Source organism: Gymnoscopelus microlampas (assembly GCF_963454915.1).
Source record: "Gymnoscopelus microlampas genome assembly, chromosome: 19".
NCBI classification, from domain to species: domain Eukaryota; kingdom Metazoa; phylum Chordata; class Actinopteri; order Myctophiformes; family Myctophidae; genus Gymnoscopelus; species Gymnoscopelus microlampas.
The window spans coordinates 44,337,783-44,364,673 of NC_139956.1; the positions used below are offsets into that span (position 1 = coordinate 44,337,783).

Below are 26,891 nucleotides of genomic sequence, written 5' to 3' on the forward strand. Positions count from 1 at the left end.
TTAAATTCTAATGGGGGGGCGAGTAGAGACAGATCTTTCTCCAGGGGAAGTAGATTCCAACGAGCCCCCGACGGCCGACCCATCTGTCTTAAGTGTGCGCAGCCAGGTCACATAGCTCGCTACTGTACTCAGGGCAACTCACCATCACAGACTAGCACTGCCCCTGCACAGACTAGGCGTACCATGTCGGAAAACTAGAACCCTCCATTGTGCAGAGTCACACACTGGGAGGGGGGTTTCCTGACTCCAATACTGTACACCAAGAGGCAATTCGCAAGTTAATTGGGCCTTGCTCTGTGGTGGTGGTGTCCATGGGTGGTGTGGATGTACCCTGTTTATTAGACACAGGCTCCATGGTCACCACCATTACAGAAAGCTGCTTTTATGAACACTTCTCACACCTGTCTAAACGTGAATTGCGTGATTGTAGGTGGCTGGGTCTCAAAGCAGCTAATGGGTTGGACATACCTTATTTGGGCTACATTGAGCTTGATGTAAAAGTACTAGACACATGTTTGACTAGCAGGGGTATACTGATTGTAAAAGATCCACCTGAGGGTGTCCTCACTAGCCGTAAGAAAGCCACGCCTGGTATTCTTGGCATGAACATTATCATTGATTGTTACCGTGAACTATTTGAACAGCATGGCACCAACCTATTTCAGAGTCCCCCTTTGCAGGCAGCTGCTCTGGCATGGAAGCAGGCCTTTCGGCACTGTGAGAGGGTAGAAGCCATAGTAAGTTCCTCTAATGCATTTAAAGTGAGGGTACAGGGTAAACAGTCCATATGTATTGCTGCTGGAACACTTTCAATGGTCCCCGTTACTTGCCCCCAGGTCCCACCTATGGAGTTTTTGCTGGAGCCCCTGGGTCCATTGGACGGTTGCCTCCCGGAGGGTTTGCTCGTCTCCCCTGCTTTAGTCCATGCTGAGAGAGGTACCCTCTATGCCCCTGTTACAAATGTAGGACAGTCTGATATATGGCTGGTACCACGTCGAGTGATAGGAACAGTACAAGTGGTTGAAGGGAGGGATGTTGTAACTGGTGATTCACCGCACATAGAACTCTCTCTGGATGAGTCCACCAGAGAATGTACAGCTTATGTCTCGGTACAGTCCGTGGACATCAACAGTAATGTCTCTAGCGAGGTAGAACAGTTTAACTTCCTTGGCCTTGATCCTGATGATAACGCTGAAGCTAGACGTCTATTAACTAAATACCAACATGTATTTTCTAAAGGTGAGGGAGATTTAGGATGTACTAATCTTATTACCCACGAGATCCCACTTTTAGAGGAGGCACCAGTACGACAACCCTATCGCCGCATTCCCCCTTCACAGTATGAGGCAGTCAGGGCACACATTAAACAATTGCTTGACAGTCAAGTAATAAGAGAGAGTTGCAGCCCTTATTCTTCCCCCATTGTGCTGGTGATGAAGAAAGACGGGGGACTACGTATGTGCGTTGACTACCGACAACTAAATGCAAAGACACGGAAGGACGCCTATCCGCTTCCAAGAATTGAAGAGTCCCTAGACGCCTTAACGGGAGCAAAGTGGTTTTCCACGCTAGACTTGGCAAGTGGGTACAACCAGGTGGCAATGGCTGAGACCGATCGGGCCAAAACTGCATTTTGCACTCCTTTTGGACTATTTGAGTTCAATCGAATGCCCTTTGGTTTATGTAATGCGCCCGGGACCTTTCAGCGCTTAATGGAACGCATGTTCGGGGACAAACGGTTCCAGTCAGTCCTGTTGTATCTTGACGACATCATGGTGTTCTCCTCTACAGTTCGCCAACATTTGGAACGTTTAGAGGAGGTATTTTCTCGTCTTGACCAACAGGGTCTGAAAGTAAAACTGTCCAAATGCCATTTTTTCCAAAAAGAAGTCAAGTACCTTGGCCATGTTGTCTCTGAACAGGGGGTAGCCACAGACCCAGACAAGTTGGCCGCAGTGCGAGAGTGGAGACGGCCCTCTTATTTAGCTGAGTTACGCTCTTTTCTTGGATTCGCGTCCTATTATAGAAGATTCGTGGAGAGTTTTGCCAAGTTAGCAGCCCCCCTCCATCACCTGGTGGCCCGGTTGAGTGGACCCAACAAGAAGGGTAAGACCCCTAAAACCCCCTTGTCAGCATTCTGGGATGAGCACTGTGAGCGTGCATTTCTTGCGTTGAGGGAAGGTTTGACTACAGCCCCAGTCCTAGCTTATGCAGATTTTCAAAAACCTTTCATCCTTGAGACTGATGCCAGTCATGGGGGGTTGGGGGCAGTCCTTTCTCAAGACCAGGATGGGAAGCGGAGGCCGATAGCTTTTGCCAGTCGAGGCCTGAAACCAACAGAGAGGAACATGGATAATTACAGCTCCATGAAGCTTGAGTTTCTTGCTCTTAAATGGGCTGTTACAGAAAAATTCAGAGAATACCTCTTGGGCAACAAAGTAACGGTCTACACAGATAACAATCCCCTCCGGCACCTTCAAACTGCTAAGTTAGGGGCACTGGAACAAAGATGGGCCTCACAGTTGGCCTCTTTTGATTATACTTTAGAATATCGGCCAGGTCGTAGCAATGGTAATGCCGATGCGTTATCCAGACAGTACCTGGATCGGTTATCCACTGGCATGGATGTGCCCCCGGCTCTACAGGCCGACTCGCCTGTCCTCCGAGAAACCCACAGTCTTGAGATTGCCGCTATGCCTGGTCTTTCCTTACTTGAGTTGTCCTCATTACAACAGCAAGATCCAGTTATTGGCCCTGTGCTGAAGTTCTGGCGTGAAGGGCGGACCCCCGTACGGGAAGAACGTGAACGCTTGAGCCAAGAGAGCAGGGAGATACTTCGCCAGTGGGGACGCCTAGCGGAGAAGGAAAGGGTGCTGTATCGGAAAATCTACCCTCCAGGTGGGAGTAAAGAACTGCTCCAAATACTAGTACCTCAGTGTCTCAGAGAAAAGGTCTTCCAGAGCGTGCATGATGGCCATGGACACCAGGGCGTAGACCGCACCTTACAATTGACACGGGATCGTGGATACTGGCCAGGTATGTCAAAGGACATTGAAAAGTGGTGCCGAAACTGTGGAAGGTGTATCCTAGCAAAGGAAGGCCCTAGGATAAAGGCATACAGGGGAAGCCTCAAGGCATCACGACCTAACGAGCTACTGGCTATGGACTTTACTATACTAGAACCAGCCAGTGATGGGCGAGAAAACGTTCTAGTACTTACTGATGTATTTTCCAAGTTTACACAAGCTATACCAACCAGAGACCAGCGGGCGAGCACGGTGGCAGATGTCTTGGTGAAGCACTGGTTCCACCTGTTCGGGGTTCCCAGTCGTCTGCATTCAGACCAGGGCAGAAATTTTGAAAGCAAGATCATCAAGCAGCTGTGTGATACCTACGGCATCAAGAAAACCAGGACGACCCCATACCATCCGGAGGGCAACGGGCAGTGTGAGCGGTTCAACCGCACGCTCCACGACCTCCTCCGCACTCTGCCACCAGAGAAAAAGAGACATTGGCCACAGTATCTATCCCAGGTAACCTACTCTTACAATACCACTGCACATCAGACGACTGGGTTGGCTCCCCACTACATCATGTTCGGCCGTGAACCCCAGCTCCCTGTCGACTTTCTCCTTGGTACTGACGAAGTCTCAGATGAGGAGGCCCCAGAGGAATGGGTGAAGAAACATCAAGAATCCCTAAGGACCGTGTATGACCACGTCCGACAACAACTGGATGCCAAAGCGGAGCAAAGGAACCAAAAGCATAATCAGCAGGTGACTGATCCTGGTCTTGAAGAGGGTCATCTCGTCTACAGGAGGAATCGCCAGGTCAGAGGGAGGAATAAGATCCAGGATCTCTGGCATTCCTGCCTTTATCGGGTGGTGAACAGACCCCAGGACCAAGGACAAGTGTACACCATCACCCCTGTCCACCAGGTGGGCCCTGCTCTGCGAGTACACCGGACTGAGCTGCGAAGCGCACCCGAGAGGGAGGGACCCGAGGCCCAGCCGGAAAATCCAGGACGTGTTGTCCAGGACTGCACGCCTCCGGTTGCTGCCACCAGTGACTCTGAGGACTCCATAATTCTGGTCCTGGAGGACAATGGGAGAAGAGGCCCAGGGGTACGAACACCAGAAATGGAGAATCAGGAGAACCTTTCGCAACTTCGCAGTCCGAGACAAGACCAGGAAAGTGACCCAGAAGCAACGGAGAGCTCAGACGAAAACCTACCCCCAACTGCCCCTGGTCTACGCCGCAGCGGTCGACGCAATGCTGGTTTCCATTCCAACCCTCACCGGCTGCCATACCGACAACCAGTATGTCACCAGCACAGTGGGGGAGAATAAGTGGCTGTTAAGTCTCAGTACCAAGTGGTCAGGTTACTCCGTTGGTACATCGTCGGGGCGACGATGTAATTTGGGGGGGCGAATGTAGTCAGTGGGACTGGTAACCGGTGCGCTTAGCGACACCGCCCCTTTAAGAGCACTATATGAGTCAGCTGGCCAGGCAGAGTGTCAGACTGCGTTTGTCCAGGTTCCCCGCCCACTTCCTTGTTCACGGCGGGCCGTTTGTCTGTGTGCTCATAGCGTCGAGGTAAGCCTTGTTTTAATGACCTAGCGTTACCTGTGTTTAGTTTTAAGTCAACACTTACAGTTTATTTATATACATGTTTATCTCTTCTTTGTTAGAAGACGTGCGTCAAAGCGCCGAACTAGAGCCCTGTTAGTGTGTGTGTGTGCGTTCACACACGGGTCTAGAGGTAGGCTGTCTCTTTGTGTTGCAACAGTACCACTTGTTTTATGAATGAAATGAATGAGTTCTCACGCTGGTCTATTTTGTCATACAGGCGGTGCTAGGACAAAGCTGGCCGTTTACACTGTGTTGCACCGACAACAACCTGGGCATTCCCTCACATGTTAACAGGGTATGTGTTGATTTTGAGGATAAACTTTGTAAAGTATATTGAATGCATTTTACTGGTACTTGTGAATTGTTGTAGATGTTTGGTTGATGCTGATGTGGTAGTCAGAATGTGATTCTGATTGCAACCAGGCATCAGCAGAACATCTATAGCACCAGGGTAGAGCGTGAGACTAATTCAATGTTTTGTTTTTATTACAGCTTGTGCCTGTGTACTGTTGACCGCTGTTCTTTTAACCTTTTTTGTTTTTATGTTTTATGTTGCTACCTTGTTATTAGTTGAGCACTGTTTAATCAGATGCTACAGCCCCTGCGGCTATAAACGTCACAACAAGCTGTTTAACCAACCACAGGTTTAATTCGGCTATGGCCTGAGACAGAGAAGATACTTGGCTAATAGTTATACTGCAGATTGGCACTTAATTGATTGCTGTCTCTTTTTGTGGTGTTCATGGCTTTTGGCCTTTTTGAGTGTACATTTGCAGTGATCTTTAATGCCAAATTACACATGGCTCTGAGTGTTTATATCTTGCTGATTTGCAGTGTTTAACTAGTGTGTACAGACTTCAATGAGTAGGCCTACATTTCAGTACAGCTATTTGGCCAAGCTCTTTGTCTCTTTAGTAGCCCTATGCACTTTAGTACTGGTTGACATGTGGACAGAGTTTTTAATCATTAAAGCTACCAATACATTGTACTTTATCGATTGTGAATAAATATATATTTTGCATTCCAAACCGACCATTATTTGTTCACTCAAACTGAACGCTTACCTTTGGGGAAGTTAACTGGATATAATAACATGTACCTCGGGTCTCCCACCCTGTAATTGGGAGTGGCGTAGTCACACTGTGTATAAAGGAGTACTTGGTGACTCCGTCGGGTTACAATTGGCGTAGTCGGCAGGACTTTTTGTGCATGGTCGGTTTGAGAATTGTACAATGTATTGTGTTGGTAGCAAGTAGCAACATAGAGTTTTATTGTTTTATTTTTTGAGTTTTAAAGAACAGCGGTTGGCAGTGGAGACAGCTCCCTCAGTGGACCATTGCATCTGGTGGTTTCCCCTTGAGCGACGGTCACTATGGAGGAAGAGCTCCAGAGACTACGGGAGCAGATGGCACAGCTTCAAGCTGAAAATCAAAGACTGTCAGGTCAAATTGAAACTGAGAGACTGTCAGATCGAACATCTCCTAATAGTGATGTGCTTGCATCCCCACACCCACCGAGAAGAGAACAGACTGTCTACCTCCCTAGAGATAGGAAATGCCCCAAGTTTTCAGGGTCTTCACTGGCCGGGGCGTTAACTGTGGATGAGTGGGTGGAAGAGGTGGAAAGTTGTTTAAGGGCAAGGCACATGTCCATCATTGACAAAGCAGTATTTGTGTACGATCATTTGGAGGGTGCTGCTCGCACTGAAATTAAATTCAGAGATCAAAGAGTAAGGGAGGATTCCAAGCAGATCATTGCAATATTACAGGAGATCTATGGGTGCTCAAAATCCTATGTTTCTTTACAACAGAAATTCTTTGACCGAAAACAAAAAGAAGGAGAATCACTGCAGGATTTCTCCCATGCTCTTATGATGTTAATGGAACGAGTTACATTGTGTGACACTCAAGCTATGTCCAATTCCCAGATTTTGCTGCGAGACCAGTTCTGTGAAAATGTGAGAGACCATATGCTGCGTAGAGAGTTAAAGAGGATGGTGAGGCAAAATGGAGACCTGTCTCTACTTGACATTCGCAAAGAAGCAATCCGATGGGTTGAGGAGGGCCAACCCACCAGAGAAAAGTATGTACGCCCCCTCCCTCAAACATGTGAAGCTCAGGCCACTGCTACTAGTGAATCTGTTGGTGTAGGTAAATCTGAACTGGCAGAGTTGAAGAGCATGTTTATCAAACAACAAGCGCAACTGGATTTGATTACACAGAGTTTAAATTCTAATGGGGGGGCGAGTAGAGACAGATCTTTCTCCAGGGGAAGTAGATTCCAACGAGCCCCCGACGGCCGACCCATCTGTCTTAAGTGTGCGCAGCCAGGTCACATAGCTCGCTACTGTACTCAGGGCAACTCACCATCACAGACTAGCACTGCCCCTGCACAGACTAGGCGTACCATGTCGGAAAACTAGAACCCTCCATTGTGCAGACTCACACACTGGGAGGGGGGTTTCCTGACTCCAATACTGTACACCAAGAGGCAATTCACAAGTTAATTGGGCCTTGCTCTGTGGTGGTGGTGTCCATGGGTGGTGTGGATGTACCCTGTTTATTAGACACGGGCTCCATGGTCACCACCATTACAGAAAGCTGCTTTTATGAACACTTCTCACACCTGTCTAAACGTGAATTGCGTGATTGTAGGTGGCTGGGTCTCAAAGCAGCTAATGGGTTGGACATACCTTATTTGGGCTACATTGAGCTTGATGTAAAAGTACTAGACACATGTTTGACTAGCAGGGGTATACTGATTGTAAAAGATCCACCTGAGGGTGTCCTCACTAGCCGTAAGAAAGCCACGCCTGGTATTCTTGGCATGAACATTATCATTGATTGTTACCGTGAACTATTTGAACAGCATGGCACCAACCTATTTCAGAGTCCCCCTTTGCAGGCAGCTGCTCTGGCATGGAAGCAGGCCTTTCGGCACTGTGAGAGGGTAGAAGCCATAGTAAGTTCCTCTAATGCATTTAAAGTGAGGGTACAGGGTAAACAGTCCATATGTATTGCTGCTGGAACACTTTCAATGGTCCCCGTTACTTGCCCCCAGGTCCCACCTATGGAGTTTTTGCTGGAGCCCCTGGGTCCATTGGACGGTTGCCTCCCGGAGGGTTTGCTCGTCTCCCCTGCTTTAGTCCATGCTGAGAGAGGTACCCTCTATGCCCCTGTTACAAATGTAGGACAGTCTGATATATGGCTGGTACCACGTCGAGTGATAGGAACAGTACAAGTGGTTGAAGGGAGGGATGTTGTAACTGGTGATTCACCGCACATAGAACTCTCTCTGGATGAGTCCACCAGAGAATGTACAGCTTATGTCTCGGTACAGTCCGTGGACATCAACAGTAATGTCTCTAGCGAGGTAGAACAGTTTAACTTCCTTGGCCTTGATCCTGATGATAACGCTGAAGCTAGACGTCTATTAACTAAATACCAACATGTATTTTCTAAAGGTGAGGGAGATTTAGGATGTACTAATCTTATTACCCACGAGATCCCACTTTTAGAGGAGGCACCAGTACGACAACCCTATCGCCGCATTCCCCCTTCACAGTATGAGGCAGTCAGGGCACACATTAAACAATTGCTTGACAGTCAAGTAATAAGAGAGAGTTGCAGCCCTTATTCTTCCCCCATTGTGCTGGTGATGAAGAAAGACGGGGGACTACGTATGTGCGTTGACTACCGACAACTAAATGCAAAGACACGGAAGGACGCCTATCCGCTTCCAAGAATTGAAGAGTCCCTAGACGCCTTAACGGGAGCAAAGTGGTTTTCCACGCTAGACTTGGCAAGTGGGTACAACCAGGTGGCAATGGCTGAGACCGATCGGGCCAAAACTGCATTTTGCACTCCTTTTGGACTATTTGAGTTCAATCGAATGCCCTTTGGTTTATGTAATGCGCCCGGGACCTTTCAGCGCTTAATGGAACGCATGTTCGGGGACAAACGGTTCCAGTCAGTCCTGTTGTATCTTGACGACATCATCGTGTTCTCCTCTACAGTTCGCCAACATTTGGAACGTTTAGAGGAGGTATTTTCTCGTCTTGACCAACAGGGTCTGAAAGTAAAACTGTCCAAATGCCATTTTTTCCAAAAAGAAGTCAAGTACCTTGGCCATGTTGTCTCTGAACAGGGGGTAGCCACAGACCCAGACAAGTTGGCCGCAGTGCGAGAGTGGAGACGGCCCTCTTATTTAGCTGAGTTACGCTCTTTTCTTGGATTCGCGTCCTATTATAGAAGATTCGTGGAGAGTTTTGCCAAGTTAGCAGCCCCCCTCCATCACCTGGTGGCCCGGTTGAGTGGACCCAACAAGAAGGGTAAGACCCCTAAAACCCCCTTGTCAGCATTCTGGGATGAGCACTGTGAGCGTGCATTTCTTGCGTTGAGGGAAGGTTTGACTACAGCCCCAGTCCTAGCTTATGCAGATTTTCAAAAACCTTTCATCCTTGAGACTGATGCCAGTCATGGGGGGTTGGGGGCAGTCCTTTCTCAAGACCAGGATGGGAAGCGGAGGCCGATAGCTTTTGCCAGTCGAGGCCTGAAACCAACAGAGAGGAACATGGATAATTACAGCTCCATGAAGCTTGAGTTTCTTGCTCTTAAATGGGCTGTTACAGAAAAATTCAGAGAATACCTCTTGGGCAACAAAGTAACGGTCTACACAGATAACGATCCCCTCCGGCACCTTCAAACTGCTAAGTTAGGGGCACTGGAACAAAGATGGGCCTCACAGTTGGCCTCTTTTGATTATACTTTAGAATATCGGCCAGGTCGTAGCAATGGTAATGCCGATGCGTTATCCAGACAGTACCTGGATCGGTTATCCACTGGCATGGATGTGCCCCCGGCTCTACAGGCCGACTCGCCTGTCCTCCGAGAAACCCACAGTCTTGAGATTGCCGCTATGCCTGGTCTTTCCTTACTTGAGTTGTCCTCATTACAACAGCAAGATCCAGTTATTGGCCCTGTGCTGAAGTTCTGGCGTGAAGGGCGGACCCCCGTACGGGAAGAACGTGAACGCTTGAGCCAAGAGAGCAGGGAGATACTTCGCCAGTGGGGACGCCTAGCGGAGAAGGAAAGGGTGCTGTATCGGAAAATCTACCCTCCAGGTGGGAGTAAAGAACTGCTCCAAATACTAGTACCTCAGTGTCTCAGAGAAAAGGTCTTCCAGAGCGTGCATGATGGCCATGGACACCAGGGCGTAGACCGCACCTTACAATTGACACGGGATCGTGGATACTGGCCAGGTATGTCAAAGGACATTGAAAAGTGGTGCCGAAACTGTGGAAGGTGTATCCTAGCAAAGGAAGGCCCTAGGATAAAGGCATACAGGGGAAGCCTCAAGGCATCACGACCTAACGAGCTACTGGCTATGGACTTTACTATACTAGAACCAGCCAGTGATGGGCGAGAAAACGTTCTAGTACTTACTGATGTATTTTCCAAGTTTACACAAGCTATACCAACCAGAGACCAGCGGGCGAGCACGGTGGCAGATGTCTTGGTGAAGCACTGGTTCCACCTGTTCGGGGTTCCCAGTCGTCTGCATTCAGACCAGGGCAGAAATTTTGAAAGCAAGATCATCAAGCAGCTGTGTGATACCTACGGCATCAAGAAAACCAGGACGACCCCATACCATCCGGAGGGCAACGGGCAGTGTGAGCGGTTCAACCGCACGCTCCACGACCTCCTCCGCACTCTGCCACCAGAGAAAAAGAGACATTGGCCACAGTATCTATCCCAGGTAACCTACTCTTACAATACCACTGCACATCAGACGACTGGGTTGGCTCCCCACTACATCATGTTCGGCCGTGAACCCCAGCTCCCTGTCGACTTTCTCCTTGGTACTGACGAAGTCTCAGATGAGGAGGCCCCAGAGGAATGGGTGAAGAAACATCAAGAATCCCTAAGGACCGTGTATGACCACGTCCGACAACAACTGGATGCCAAAGCGGAGCAAAGGAACCAAAAGCATAATCAGCAGGTGACTGATCCTGGTCTTGAAGAGGGTCATCTCGTCTACAGGAGGAATCGCCAGGTCAGAGGGAGGAATAAGATCCAGGATCTCTGGCATTCCTGCCTTTATCGGGTGGTGAACAGACCCCAGGACCAAGGACAAGTGTACACCATCACCCCTGTCCACCAGGTGGGCCCTGCTCTGCGAGTACACCGGACTGCGCTGCGAAGCGCACCCGAGAGGGAGGGACCCGAGGCCCAGCCGGAAAATCCAGGACGTGTTGTCCAGGACTGCACGCCTCCGGTTGCTGCCACCAGTGACTCTGAGGACTCCATAATTCTGGTCCTGGAGGACAATGGGAGAAGAGGCCCAGGGGTACGAACACCAGAAATGGAGAATCAGGAGAACCTTTCGCAACCTCGCAGTCCGAGACAAGACCAGGAAAGTGACCCAGAAGCAACGGAGAGCTCAGACGAAAACCTACCCCCAACTGCCCCTGGTCTACGCCGCAGCGGTCGACGCAATGCTGGTTTCCATTCCAACCCTCACCGGCTGCCATACCGACAACCAGTATGTCACCAGCACAGTGGGGGAGAATAAGTGGCTGTTAAGTCTCAGTACCAAGTGGTCAGGTTACTCCATTGGTACATCGTCGGGGCGACGATGTAATTTGGGGGGGCGAATGTAGTCAGTGGGACTGGTAACCGGTGCGCTTAGCGACACCGCCCCTTTAAGAGCACTATATGAGTCAGCTGGCCAGGCAGAGTGTCAGACTGCGTTTGTCCAGGTTCCCCGCCCACTTCCTTGTTCACGGCGGGCCGTTTGTCTGTGTGCTCATAGCGTCGAGGTAAGCCTTGTTTTAATGACCTAGCGTTACCTGTGTTTAGTTTTAAGTCAACACTTACAGTTTATTTATATACATGTTTATCTCTTCTTTGTTAGAAGACGTGCGTCAAAGCGCCGAACTAGAGCCCTGTTAGTGTGTGTGTGTGCGTTCACACACGGGTCTAGAGGTAGGCTGTCTCTTTGTGTTGCAACAGTACCACTTGTTTTATGAATGAAATGAATGAGTTCTCACGCTGGTCTATTTTGTCATACAGGCGGTGCTAGGACAAAGCTGGCCGTTTACACTGTGTTGCACCGACAACAACCTGGGCATTCCCTCACATGTTAACAGGGTATGTGTTGATTTTGAGGATAAACTTTGTAAAGTATATTGAATGCATTTTACTGGTACTTGTGAATTGTTGTAGATGTTTGGTTGATGCTGATGTGGTAGTCAGAATGTGATTCTGATTGCAACCAGGCATCAGCAGAACATCTATAGCACCAGGGTAGAGCGTGAGACTAATTCAATGTTTTGTTTTTATTACAGCTTGTGCCTGTGTACTGTTGACCGCTGTTCTTTTAACCTTTTTTGTTTTTATGTTTTATGTTGCTACCTTGTTATTAGTTGAGCACTGTTTAATCAGATGCTACAGCCCCTGCGGCTATAAACGTCACAACAAGCTGTTTAACCAACCACAGGTTTAATTCGGCTATGGCCTGAGACAGAGAAGATACTTGGCTAATAGTTATACTGCAGATTGGCACTTAATTGATTGCTGTCTCTTTTTGTGGTGTTCATGGCTTTTGGCCTTTTTGAGTGTACATTTGCAGTGATCTTTAATGCCAAATTACACATGGCTCTGAGTGTTTATATCTTGCTGATTTGCAGTGTTTAACTAGTGTGTACAGACTTCAATGAGTAGGCCTACATTTCAGTACAGCTATTTGGCCAAGCTCTTTGTCTCTTTAGTAGCCCTATGCACTTTAGTACTGGTTGACATGTGGACAGAGTTTTTAATCATTAAAGCTACCAATACATTGTACTTTATCGATTGTGAATAAATATATATTTTGCATTCCAAACCGACCATTATTTGTTCACTCAAACTGAACGCTTACCTTTGGGGAAGTTAACTGGATATAATAACATGTACCTCGGGTCTCCCACCCTGTAATTGGGAGTGGCGTAGTCACACTGTGTATAAAGGAGTACTTGGTGACTCCATCTGGTTACACTTTGAAACTATAAATTCAGGGGGCTTATTTATCAAGTGTCAGAGTAGGACTGCTGATCTACAACCTTAGCATTACTCTTTACGAGAAAACAGTACAGGTCAGAGCAACACTATGCAGACAATGGTCCAGGTCTGGGCTTTTATCCCTAGACTGGCCTTTTATCTCATTCATTCATTTTGATCATCTGTTCTGCTGGTTACAGACTGTGTAGTGTAAATCTGACATGAACCATGCCAAATACTTAGGAAGTCCATATACTAGTCATGGAATTGCATAATATATATATTTTGTGTGTGTGTGTGTGTGTGTGTGTGTGTGTGTGTGTGTGTGTGTGTGTGTGTGTGTGTGTGTGTGTGTGTGTGTGTGTGTGTGTGTGTGTGTGTGTGTGTGCATGAGTGCGTGCGTGCGTAAGTGAATATATATATATATAATATATATATATATATATATATATATATATATATATATATATATATATATATATATATATATGTATATATGTATATATATATATGTATATATGTATATGTATATATGTATATATATATATATATATATATATATATATATATATATATATATATATATATATATATATATATATATATATATAAGAGCTAATCAAGCTCACAATGCGAAGTGAGCTTTGTAGATCGGCTATTTTCGATAAATGTTCTCCCTAGAACAGGGAGGATATGTCTCATGTGGTTAGGATGTTTACACTGTACTGTAAATATCATTATATGAGCCTCTTTAGCCACTGTGACTGACCCTGGGCTTGTCTGGTTTTCTCATTGTCTAATCTGGTGTCTGTGTTCCAGAGGTTTCATCAGTGGAGATCTGGCCCATCTGGATTTCCCTCTATATAAAGGGCTGCAGGGCCAGTCTCACACGCACGCACGCACGCACGTACACATGGGCACATGCACAAACACACACACACACCCACGCACGCACGCACGCACGCACACACACACACACACACACACACACACACACACACACACACACACACACACACACACACACACACAGTTTGTGTGCAAACTGCAAATTGATCTGGAAACAGTTTAAACTTCTTCATCAAAGATGAGATACTAAAATATTAAAATATCATGCTGACCACACACACTATGTCATAAGGTGTTTAGTAACGTCTTAGTGCGTTCAATGAGTAAAACAATACAATAAAATTTCAAATAAAAACATGTGAAATGGAACATTCTGCATAATGAGTACTTTTGCTTTTATTACTGTAAGTATATTTTGATGCCAATACGTTTATACTTTTACTCAAGTAAATTTTGAATACCCGACTTGTACTTGTAACAGAGTATTTCTACGTGGTGATATTGATACTTTTACTTAAGTAAAACATGTGAGTACTTCTTCCACCACTGCTAAATGGAAGCCCTTTTTTATTTTTGAATATCCAAAGTATAAAATAGCGTTAAAGTGGTTGAACAGATTGTTATAATGCTATATTAACACATTTTACTGGAACCCATGGAACCACCTCAAGGACCCCACTTTGACCACATTCATTAACATTAGATCCTGAAAAAGTTTGAGAACCACTGATATAGCAACATTTTTCAGAAAACTGTATAGGATTTAGAAGACATTTTTTAATTGGGCCTCAGGTCTTAATGGGTTAAAGTGAAGCATACTGTATATTGTTGTAGGTGGACATGACAGTGAAGCAGCATAAAAGCAGAGGTCCTCTCTCACAATGAATTATTGTCTCCGCCAGGCCGTAAGGCATGGCGAGAGAGTATGTTTTACCCTCCGTCCGTGTGTCCGTCCGTCCGTGTGTCCGTCCGTGTGTCCGTGTGTTACCACCAAATCTCCGGCACCGTTGGCCCGGTCGCTGCGAAACTGTGCACACACACTCCCTGGATGCCAATTCAGAACCTCTGCCTCAAATTTTTCACATGGGCCTGTTATAGCGCCACCAGGAGGCCGATTTGTGCAAAACCCATTTTTTTCACATTATTCCTACAGTTTTTAACCAAACGTCATGCAAATCGGTACAAAGTATCTCTAAAGTCATGTGATCAACCCTGATCTGTCCGATTTCCCATATTCCATCCTTATTGGTTAAGGTTGCCATCCAAAGTTTGCAGGATTGGTCCGTTTTGAACAAACTGCCTCAAACCATGAACGCAGCGTGCGATTTCCGTGAAATTTCACACGCACATTCCCACTAGGCCGAGGAAGAAATGCCACCCTTTTCACATTAGCCTGTTATAGCGCCACCAGCAGGTCTAATTTAGCAAAACACATTTTTGGAACAAAATGCTTCAAATCATGAATGCAGTGTCCGATTGCCGTGAACGACCTAAGAATAAATGGCACCCTTTTCACATTGGCCTATTATAGCGCCACCAGGAGGCCACAATAACGTATCTGACCTGGCGGAGACCTGTGCTCCGAGGAGAACTTTATCTAGTTTCAAAAATGTATTTTACTAGAAGTTCGGGCCGCTACGCGGCCCGAACGTCTAGCGTGACGCGTCGTTCACTTTGCAGTGCCACCTTACAGGCACCTCACAGTGTGAGAGAGAGTTTTGTGCTCTCCTAAATCCACGGCAGGCTTTGAAAGTACCCACTTCAGAAAGAGGTGACGTGCATCACCTCTCCAATGACCAAAACCCACTTTGTGATTACTCAGACCTGGTATGGCAGACCTGTGGGGAGTGTGCAGTGGTGTACAATGTGAAAAGATAGTTGAAATCGCAGGAGATGAAGTTAGCAGTTTATTTGTGTAAAGGGTCGTCGGCGTGGGTTGTGTTGAGGATGGAAGCCGTCGAACTGGTGCATCCTACCTATTTATAGGTAGGATGTGATGTCATGCTGTCGTGAGATTACGTCACACTGGCGTGTCTCATCGTGATGTCACGACCGTGATGTCATATGACGTCACACTGGCTACATACAACGTTACAGACAACCGACATGGCGCAGGATTCAAATTGTATATATAGATTGATGCAAGTAAAGACATTGAAGCAAGTTATGTGCTGCTTAAATCAAACCATCCATTCCATTCATGTTCCTCTCATTATCACCACAACACCACAGAGTCACTGTCCATCTGCCGTTAATGTCACTTGTCTCTTCATTCCTTCAGTAGCGTTACAATTTGTGCAGTAACTACATTTTATTTTTCTCAAAGGTCAAATCAGTCTTCATGCTTTTTGGGGATAAACAATTACCGTATGAACGGATATACAATTAGTGCAATATCACTTTACAGTATATACAGATAACCCATTTGCCTGACCAAATAAAGCACTTTAAAGACGTTTTATTAGTTTGATTATGCTGTGTAGTTACTGCACTTTGGCTTTGCAGGGCGTAGATATTAGGAGTCACACGAACACACACACACACACACACACACACGCAAACAATGATTTTATGTGGTTAAAGTGTGCGTGCGTGCGTGCGTGCTTGCATAATCTCCACGTTATTCAGCGCTCTTTGCTGTTTTTTTGCAGACAGAGACATATTTCCTATTGCAGAAATGATCATCCCACAGATGAGCTCCACGATCTGTAAAGAGAAAGTACATAAAGACCCCATTAAGTCTAATATCGCATCATTACTTAAAGAAGCTGTTAGTGCTTATTATTATTATTATTATTATTATTATTATTATTATTATTATTATTATTATTATTATTACTATTATTATTATTATTATTATTATTGTTATACTTTTTTGTTGTTAAAACAAACATTTTGTTAAAAGGTTGTGACTTACCTGACCAGTTCATAGTCATGCAGTTCTGTTCTCTTCCTCCAAAGTTGTTAGGTTGTCCCCTCCCCCAGTCTGTGAAGGTCATTGGAGTACCGTCACTCCACAGCCAGCTAACATTCTAGATGACAATACAACATCATAAATGTCAATACAATACAATATGTTACCATTTAACAACTCACTATGTTGACATACAGTAGGTACAGTGTGTAGTGTAGCATGTCAGTATAATATAAGATAGGCTTGTCGAACTCATTTTGGGGTCTGGGCCGCATTGGTCAAAAAGTGACTTGAGATGGGCAGACTGGGCACGTAGACACGGGGGAAAAAAAATGTATTATGAAGATTATATATAAATTAATTATGAATTAATTAATTGCACGTCCCACTGGAAGGAGACCCCGGGGCAGACCAAGGACCAGATGGGGGGATTACATCTCCACACTGGCTTGGGAACGCCTCGGGATCTGTTGCCCCCGCGACCCGGCTCCGGATAAGCGGTTGAAGATGGATGGATGGATTATAAAAAAATTATAAATATTTTCAGTAAATAGCTACAGTACACAACATTATTTTTTTGAGGCCTACTTTCAGCAATGCAACTCAGACAATGAACTCAGTTCAGTCTTTTTTATTGAACAATAACGAAAATTTAGAAAATGTCAATGAATCAAAATAATGACACTCAATGCTTTTTTTGCGGTTTTAGAATAGAAAAAAAATAACCCAACAGTAAAAGCTCAGGTCAAAACAACATCCTTTTTTTATGTTACTAAAAAAGGATGTACCTGACATCTCTTTGCTTTAACTAACCTGTCAACATCAGGGACCAGGTTCTGAGCAGTAGTAACTTTCATAATGTCATTTAGATGTCCATGTGTCAACTGTGAGCGCAGTTTGGATTTGTTGATGTTCTTTACTAGGTATGGAGCTTGTTATTTTTTATTGATAATGAGCACCTTATCGATCCTGCTTATTGAGCTTTTATTGAGCCCACTATTGATCTTTTTCTATTAATTTGTGGAAAGACGTGAGAGGACAAATTCTGAACAGAACCGGTATCATTTTTTTATTGGCCAGTTGTGACTGTGTTTGTGGCTGACCGCCATCTCACATTAAATGAAGATGACTAAAGTTAAACATATGTTTGCCTATCATTAAGTATTAGTGATAAGTGATAAGTGTTAAATGGCTTTATATTATGAATAGCATGCCTACTGTAATAATTACTATAAAATCTCCATGTGTCTTCAGCTCTTTACAAACAAAAAATGAATATTTATTTTTTCTATTCTTTTGTCTTTGTTTTAGCCAAAATATATCAGTTGCACTGCATTTTACTAGGGTCTTCAAATACAGTACTTTTCTAACAGACAGAAGGCAAGTGACCTTTTTACTTTTGGAAAATAATATTGACGAAACTGTTAACTGGTTAATGTGTGTACTGTCACTTTAAAAGTTATTATACTTCATCGTACAACAGTGTCACGCACCAAACATGGCCGATCTCCAAGCTCACACCGCGTCTGTTCGCACCACGTAGTGAGCTTGTAGATCTGCCATTTTCGGCAACGATAGATGTCTTGATTGTTTACACATGGCTTGGCCATTGTTATCACAGAACAAGTTTGGCCACTATTAGACCTTCGCAGTCAGAGGCAAGGGGGGTTGGGGGGGGGGTAACTGCCTGCCGTACCTGCCGCCTGCGGGCCGCCACTTTGACACCCGTGATATAAGGTAAGATTTTGTCAGACACAGTTTATAAGGGTTAATGTTCCTTACCGTGCCTGTTGCATCATAGCCACCGATCCACGCTACAGTATTTGTACCAGTTTTGGTACGTATCAGGTCTTGAATGAATGTGTGTTCTGTTTTGCTGTGAATGGAGGCTAGGTTTCCACCCTGAGACAAACAGGCTTTCTACAGAACAATATAAACAGAAGAATATTATTCAAATAACATAATAACGTAGATGCATATAGAAATACAATACAAGATGCAATCATGTGTTTGTTTATTCTACCTCTGCATCAGCCCAAGCCACCAAAGCCACTTCAATTATGTAACAGTGTCCATTCCATTCATTTGGACATTTTGCACAGCTCTTGACATACTCTCCTGAAAATACAAAACACTTTGAGTCAACCGTTTCAAAGCAACAACAACAACAACAACAACAACAACAACAACAACAACAACAACAACACCTAAACTAACAAAATCAGGAAATCCTAAAACATAACATAATCTGCAAGGTAGTAATGAGCCAGTTTCAATCAATTTATCGATTTAGCTTTTTTTCATGTTTGTTTTTGTTGTTGTACCATTCCAAGATACTAGTCCATACATGTATTTCCACCCGCCATCCATCCGAGCTATAGGACTGTAACTGCAGATCCCATAGATCTGCATGGCTTTTCCATTCATCCAAGTTATGGTATTACGACTACAGACCCTGTGGTGAAAACGCTAATAAACAGCGTATATATGGGAAAAGTCAATGCCCATGTGTAAGCTCAGATTGATTGCTATTGTCATCCTACTAAGGAAAAAAAACGGATGAGGATGGACAGACCGAAGGATAGACAGACGGATGGATGGGCAGATTTGTTCATTTTATAGTAGAATTTAATAATTTGGGAAAAGAGAATTTTATTTAAAACAAATTGCTTTAGCTATGGCGCACACACACGCACACACACACACACACACACACACACACACACACACACACACACACACACACACACACACACACACACACACGTCACACACACACACACACACACACACACACACACACACACACACACACACACACACACACACACACCTGTATTAGTAGCATCAGCAGTAGTCCAGACCATCACAGCGCAGAGCAGTAGAGGCACACTCAGCATCCTCATGATAACGACGGAGATGAAGATGATTTCCTTCTAGAAAGGAACAGACATGTTAGAGATACCTCTGAAAGTCAGAGAAGTAACAACAAGGACAGAGGAGACGAGGAGTCATGTCAAACCTTCAGTAGAATGATGTGTTGTGGTTCGTCCTGTGTTGAAGTGTTGAATATCAGAAACAGCAGCACTTATATACACTCAATGTTGTCAGTTACTTGGAAGTCGGACATCCGACTCCGAGTCAGACATCCGACTTCCAAGTAACTGACAACATTGATGCGTCATCATACATCAAATAAAAGCCTTTATTTACCTTGATGTACTCCGACTTCCAAGTAATTGACAACATTGATGCGTCATCATACACCAAATAAAAGCCTGTATTTACCTTGATCTAGGATACTCCGACTTCCAAGTAATTTAGGCTGACCATATTCTGAATTCCCAAAAAGAGGACACCTAACGCATGCACGCGCTCGCGCGAAAATGTTTCGGGTTTGGTCGAGTTTTTTTTTTTTTTTTGTCACCTGAATTCGGTTAATTCGGTTCCAGAATCCCTTTTGCCTGGGGGGGGGGGGGGGGGGGGGTGCGGTACCTGGGGGGAGGGGGGGCGGCCGCACCCCTACTTTCCACGGTACTGTGCATGCGCGATTTGTAACTTTTTGGGGGTTTTTTTGGTACATTAATTCGGTTAATTCTGGGCCGCTTAATAATTCAATAACATCTCTCTCTCAAGGCTCAAGTCTCACCTTGCACAGCTTTCTTATGCTTTGTAGTGGCCATATGGGCTTGCAGGTCTGAAGAACCTTTATTTGCCACCGAGACATAGTCCAGCTTTGCAGACAGTACACTCTGCTTCCCATTTGTCACGACCCAGACGAAAAAACGGGTACTTTTTCCGCATTTCATCTGTGAAATTAATTTTGTGTTCGGCATTTTGATTTATTCACGGGGGCAGTGCATGCGTCTTTAGGTCGGGGATCACTGAATGACTACAAAAAAAAGGCATGGGTTTCCGAGGCTACTGAATGACAGGCAGCGTGATGTGTATGTGCTATCCTGTGTGTGTCTGTGTGTGTGTGTGTGTGTGTGTGTGTGTGTGTGTGTGCGTGCGTGCGTGCGTGCGTGCGTGCGTGCGTGTGTGACTCGTTGCTGTCACGTGTGCCTGTCAGCAGCAGTGTTGCCAAGTATCGTGAGAGAAATAAGGAAAACTAGAAAAAGTGCTCCTCGGAGCACAGGTCTCCGCCAGGTCAGGTAGGTTATTGTGGCCTCCTGGTGGCGCTATAATTGGCCAATGTGAAAAGGGTGGCATTTCTTCTTAGGCCTTTCAATGGGACACTGCATTCATGATTTGAGGCATTTTGTTCCAAAAATGTGTTTTGCTAAATTAGACCTGCTGGTGGCGCTATAAAGGCCAATGTGAATGTGAAAAGGGGGGCATTTCTTCCTCGGCCTAGTGGGAATCTGCATGCAAACTTTCACGGAAATTGCACACTGCATTCATGTTTTGAGGCATTTTGTTTAAAACTGACCTATCCTGCAAACTTTGGAAGCCACTGTAAGCCAAATAGGATGGAATATGAAATATCGGACAGATCCATCAGAATCACATGACTATGGAGATGCAGTGTACCAATTTGTGTGTTTTTTGGACAGAATCTGAAGGAATAATCTCCAAAAATGTATTTTACATAAGTCGGCCTCCTGGTGGCGCTGTAAAAAGCAGATGTGAAAAATGCAGTCCAATGTTTTTCCTTGGCCTCTAGGGAGTGTGCGTGCAAAGTTTCACGCAGATCGGTGCAGTTATAGTTAAAAATTCAAATCGGCCAGTTATAGCGCCACCATGAGGCTGATTTGAAAATGTTCAAGTGGCATTTCTTCCTCGGCCTAGTGGGAATGTGCGTGTGCAATTTTATGGAAATGGGAAGCTGCGTTCATGATTGGAGGCAGTTTGTTCAAAACGGACCAATCCTGCAAACTTTGGAAGCCAACCTTAGCCAATGAGGATGCAATATGGGAAATCGGACAGATCCGGGTTGATCACATGACTATAGAGATACTGTGTACCGATTTGCATGACGTTTGGTTAAAAGCTGTAGGTGTAATGGGAAAAAATGGGTTTTGCACAAATCGGCCTCCTGGTGGCGCTATAACAGGCCCATGTGAAAAATGTGGGGCAGAGGTTCTGAATTGGCATCCAGGGAGTGGGTGTGCACAGTTTCGCAGCGACCGGGCCAACGGTGCCGGAGATTAGCTGGTAACACACAGACAGGACACACACACACACACACACACACACACACACACACAACACACACACACACACACACACACACACACACACGGACGGACGGACGGACGGAAGGACGGACGGAGGGTAAAACATACTCTCTCGCCATGCCTTTCGGCCTGGCGGAGACAATTACGCCAAAAACAAGCCAGAAAAACAAGCACATTTTTGACCAGAAGTTGCGGTAAATAAGCGGACATGGCAACACTAACAATGATAGTTAGCGCTTTAATAGTTGCTAAGATACAACAGTACTCGCTACCCAAAGTCTCAAAACCCTGGACATTTGAAGGATTAAAAAAAAAAAACCCGAACAGGCCGGACAGCCTCCCAAAAGAGGACATGTCCGGGTAAAAGAGGACGTATAGTCACTGTAATTGACAACATTGATGCGTCATCATACATCAAATAAAAGCCTGTATTTACCTTGATGTACTAAAACCTCCCTTAAATACTTCCACATAAATGGGAATTAGAATTTCAAGGGAAACTGCACCGGTTTACCTGGTTGAGTCATCATTAGTAGGACATGTGCCCATGTTGACGTTTGCAACCCTGCCATGGCAAATAGTGTCATGCCCATATCAATTGCATGTGCGCTTGTACTTGTGCAATTCGAAAATGGCCCCTGTCTAAGTCTTAACAATTAGGCTATCAATTATGGCCTGATGATTCTGGTTTTACTTGTGGTGCTAGGCTGGCATCTATGCACAACTGTCCATATAGATCCAAATTAATCACATGCACAGAATTACTCCAAATGATTATGAATATCCAGTTATAAATTGGTCATTGTAACCTACCTGGTGTATGTAATTCTATGAGCAACAAAAACACACTTAAAAGAGGATATCTCTGTGTTGGAAATTGGGATAATGCATCTCTCTAATATGCCTAACGCCTGTTGAAGTTTTGCTTAATTGTTCAACCACCATTGTTAAGACGCTGAATAGATTTGACTGGGTCGTTCACACTTGCTGTGCGTTGATGGCTTGTTAACGATCAATTCAGAATTGCATGACCCTTCCTTGGATTCAAAGTAAAATTAGCTGATCCTCCCTTGTACTAAAATTAGAAAGGCATGACCCTCCCCTATTTTCCTCCAGTGACCCCCTTCTCTAAATGTCGACTGGTCCCTTATAAATATGAGAAAGAACAGTATTGATTTCCATCGTGTTTCCTGCAATCTGTACCACTATCTGTACTAGAGAGAGAGAGAGAGAGAGAGAGAGAGAGAGAGAGAGAGAGAGAGAGAGAGAGAGAGAGAGAGAGAGAGAGAGGTATAGAGAGAGGTAGAGAGAGAGGTGGGGGGGGGGGACAAAGCCCAATAGAATACAATATAGAGGGAGACACAGTGTGTGCGTGCAGGGATGTATACGACGGTGTTGCTTGCCAAAACGAACAAACCTACAATCTCCTGGGGGGCAAGCTACACCCTTCCAATGAAGCTTAATGTGCATGAATGTAAATAGCCCAAGGGACAAGGACTTACAGACACACAGATCTCCATACATGGCCATAGCATTCACATCGGCAGTGGCACGTGTCGAACTCTAGAGGAATTTCTTGTTTATATACTGTAACAAGTCAGCACCATTGGGATGATGAATATTGCCATTTCAGATTTGCTTCTGTCTCCACAACACGCACGGACACACGTACATACTATTACACGTTATTACTTGACAAAAATGTCACATAAAAGCATTGTGTGTGTGTGCGCACACACTCGTATGTGTGTGAGCGCACATATGTGCATTTGTGTGTGTGTGCGTGTGTGCGTGTGTGTGTGTGTGTGTGTGTGTGTGTGTGTGTGTGTGTGTGTGTGTGTGTGTGTGCGTGTGCGTGCGTGCGTGCGTGCGTGTGTGTGTGTGTGTGTGTGTGCGCGTGCGCGTGTGTGTGTGTGTCCTTTTCGGCCCTACTGTAGGTGGTGCTTCAAATCACAGGAAAAAAGTGCAAACAAGAAGATTAACATAGCAGGTGAGTCTGAGGATGGAGAAAGAGGAATTGAGTCAGGACAATGAATGCCTCCGCTGGCAGCTGAGGAGGGCGAATAAAAGGAAGAGTATATCTTAGTTTTCTGTCTGTACACAATATCATGCAGTGTATGTTAGTGAAGTAACTTCCTGTTTGTGTATAATTAATATTTGTGATTTTGACAGCCGAACAGGTGGAGGAAGAGGTGATTCTCTATTTTTCATCTCTGCATCTGTGGCTGGCAATGGGTTGTGCAACCACTTGGTAGCCTTGCTGTACCAGACAGCCCATTATTCAGAGTGTGGCATGTCCTCCTGTCCTTTCATGCACAGAGACTGAACTATACCGCCAACCCCATCTAAACATATTTTGTTTAAAATAATGGTTAAGGTGTTTAAAATGATTGTGATGTTATATTAACTACTTTTGCTGGGGGGGGACCCCTATCTGTCATTTATTGCAGGCGGGTAGTCTTCAAAAGCCAGAAGTGCCTTGAAAAGTCTACTGATTTCCGACAGCTCTGCATCCGGGTCGGCACCTGATCCAGAAGTGGACTCTCTGTCCCAGATGCGAACAGCCTTTTTGCATGTAGTTTAAGCGCAAGGGGGTGGGGGGGGGGGGGGGGGGGGGGAGAGAGCCTGGCGACGCGAGCTATGTTAGTGCACTGACTGGCAGTTGGGGCAAACGCAGTCCCCACAACATCATTTACGATTCTGTGCCTAAGTTATGGTAGTTATAATGTGCTGTTCCACTTAGCATAATAATGCATTATGACCAGCAGTTATAATTAGTTATAAACATGGTTATAAGTCTTTATACATGGCCATAAACATTTATGACAAGTATTATAATGCCTTAGTGTGCATTATAAATGAGTTTATAAAGCATTATAAAGGCAACCTTCATAGAAAGTGTTGCCCAAAATATTTTGAGATGGGGGTCCGCGGCCAAATACATAGCATTTTGGGGGTCCTTGATATGAAAACGTTTGAGAACCACTGCTCTAACCAAAGCAGTCAGTCAGAACAAACTGCATGGAGATCACCAGAATTCACTCAGACGGTCTAGTAGTATCTCCTCTATTGTCTTTTCTCTACAACAGTATGTTCTCTGCTGGGTGTTTTTCAGGTCACGGCCACCCAACCTCAGGAGGAGGTCAGGCCCAAAGTGTCAAAACCACAAACGAGTAACAACGGCCACGTGCCTTTCATCCGTTGAGCGTAGCCAAAAAACATATGCTGCCAATTCTTTCAAGCGAGCTGTCTGTTAAAGCAAAGTCAATTTACAGAGCTGTGTGTCGTTTCCCGTACAAATCTGTAGGGTTAAGCGAGATGCAGCGAGCAAACTATATGAGGCGTCTGGTAAACAAACGAGGCCTGACCACAATTCCTCAAACATCCTGCAAGGACAAGTTTACATTGGCAGTGAGGAGAAACGCCACCTTTGAGAGAGAGAGAGAGAGAGAGAGAGAGAGAGAGAGAGAGAGAGAGAGAGAGAGAGTGTGTGTGTGTGTGTGCGTGCGTGCGTGCGTGCGTGCGTGCGTGCGTGTGTGTGTGTGTGAGACATTTGCAATAGGTATGTCAGAATTGGCCAAAAAATGACCTTTGAATATTCCTTTTAAAACACCACGTGGGCTCGATCCATTCGAACCTATCGAATTGTGAATGTATATTATTTTTTAATATAAAATAGTGAATGCTTTAAAACTGAATTCAAACACAGCAGAAGTCGCTTTCTTTCTCTTTATGCACCGGACGCGGTTGGTGCTGAGAAACGCACTCTCTTGCTAGATCAAATTAATGATTATTTACACACTTTATTGTCTCTGCATGGCGAGTGTTTTGCACCCTGTCCGTCCATCCACGCGTGTGTGTGTGTGTGTGTGTGTGTGTGTGTGTGTGTGTCTGTGTGTCCGTCTGTCTGTGAATAGCTAATCTCCCGCACCGTTGGCTTGATCGCAGCGAAACTGTGCACACACACTCCCTGGATGCCAATTCAGAACCTCTGCCCCAAATTATTCACATGGGCCTGTTATAGCGCCACCAGGAGGCCGCTTTTTGCAAAACACTTTTTTTGACAGTACTACTACTCCTACAGATGTTGTCCAAAGGTCACGCAAATCGGCACAGTATAGTCATTAAACAAAACGGGTCTTTCAGAGTTTTCATATTCCATCCTGATTGGCTAAAAATGGCTTCCAAAAGTTTGCAGGATTGGTCTGTTTTGAACAAAATGCCTCAAATCGTGAACACAGCGTGCAATTTCCGTGAAATTTTGCATGCACATTCCCACTAGGCCGAGGAAGAAATGCCACTTGCAAATTTTCAAATCAGCCTCATAGTGGCACTATAACAGGCCATTTCGTCTTTTTACCTATAACTGCACCGATCTGTGTAAAACTTTGTACGTGCACTCCCTAGAGGCCAAGGAACAACCTTTACCCTGCATTTTTCACATCTGCCTTTTGTAGCACCACCAGGAGGCCGACATTATGTAAAACACATTTTTGGATATTACTTTTAAACAAATTTCATGCAAATGGGTGCACATGATCTCTATAGTCATGTGATCAAGACGGATCTCTTTGATTTTTCATATTCCATCCTGGTTAGCTCAGATTGACATCTAAAGTTTGCAGGAGTGGCCGTTTCGAACAAAATGCCGCAAATGACGAATGCAGCGTCCGATTGCGGTGAAATTTCGCACGCATATTCGCACTATGTTGAGGAGCAAATGCCACCCTTTCAACATTGCCCTATTATAGCGCCACCAGGAGGCCGATTTTTGCAAAACCATTTTTCTAATATTGCTCCTACACATGTTGTCCAAACATCACACAAATCGGTACAAAATGCCGCAGTGTCCGATTGCGGTGACAGGCTTAAAAAGAAATGGCACCCCTTTCACATTGGCCTATCATAGTGCCACCAGGAGGCCACAATAACCTACCTGACCTGGCGGAGACCTGTGCTCCGTGGAGCACTTTTTCTAGTTTATTTATGTATTTATTTATTTATTTACTTATATGTGTGTAACCTTGTTGCAGAGGATGGTGTCTTAACCTCAACTGGCACTGGACCTGCAGTTGTACCAAGTAATTATTAACTTTACGTCTCCTTTTACAGCATACTTCCAATAAACCTATCTGCTCCGCTCTCCAGTCCTTGAAAATGTATTTATCGAGTAACAAATGGCCATAGGCCACTCTGAATAAGAAACATAGGTAGTTCTAAGCATTGTCTAATCAAAACTTAAATTAGACTTATGGAATCATAGACCTTTCATTCAGA

General features: G+C 45.1%; 1 protein-coding gene and 2 long non-coding RNA genes across 3 annotated transcripts; 2 read left to right on the forward strand and 1 right to left on the reverse strand.

Moving 5' to 3' along the window:
* Positions 1-4,700: 4,700 nt before the first annotated feature.
* On the forward strand, positions 4,701-5,160 carry LOC311034323. Its single transcript, XR_014599592.1, has 3 exons — positions 4,701-4,762; positions 4,850-4,927; positions 5,125-5,160. It is a non-coding gene; the product is annotated as an uncharacterized lncRNA (long non-coding RNA).
* Positions 5,161-11,556: 6,396 nt separating this feature from the next.
* On the forward strand, positions 11,557-12,016 carry LOC311034324. The gene is made up of 3 exons (XR_014599593.1): positions 11,557-11,618; positions 11,706-11,783; positions 11,981-12,016. It is a non-coding gene; the product is annotated as an uncharacterized lncRNA (long non-coding RNA).
* Positions 12,017-15,646: 3,630 nt separating this feature from the next.
* Positions 15,647-19,532, reverse strand: LOC311034317 (ladderlectin-like). Its single transcript, XM_084042191.1, has 6 exons — positions 19,457-19,532; positions 19,268-19,370; positions 18,458-18,552; positions 18,217-18,354; positions 16,438-16,552; positions 15,647-16,226 (listed from the first exon to the last, which is right to left on the reverse strand). The coding sequence occupies exons 2-6, from the start codon at positions 19,338-19,340 to the stop codon at positions 16,141-16,143; spliced, it is 507 nt and encodes a 168-aa protein (XP_083898317.1). The 5' UTR covers positions 19,341-19,370; positions 19,457-19,532; the 3' UTR covers positions 15,647-16,140.
* Positions 19,533-26,891: the final 7,359 nt, after the last annotated feature.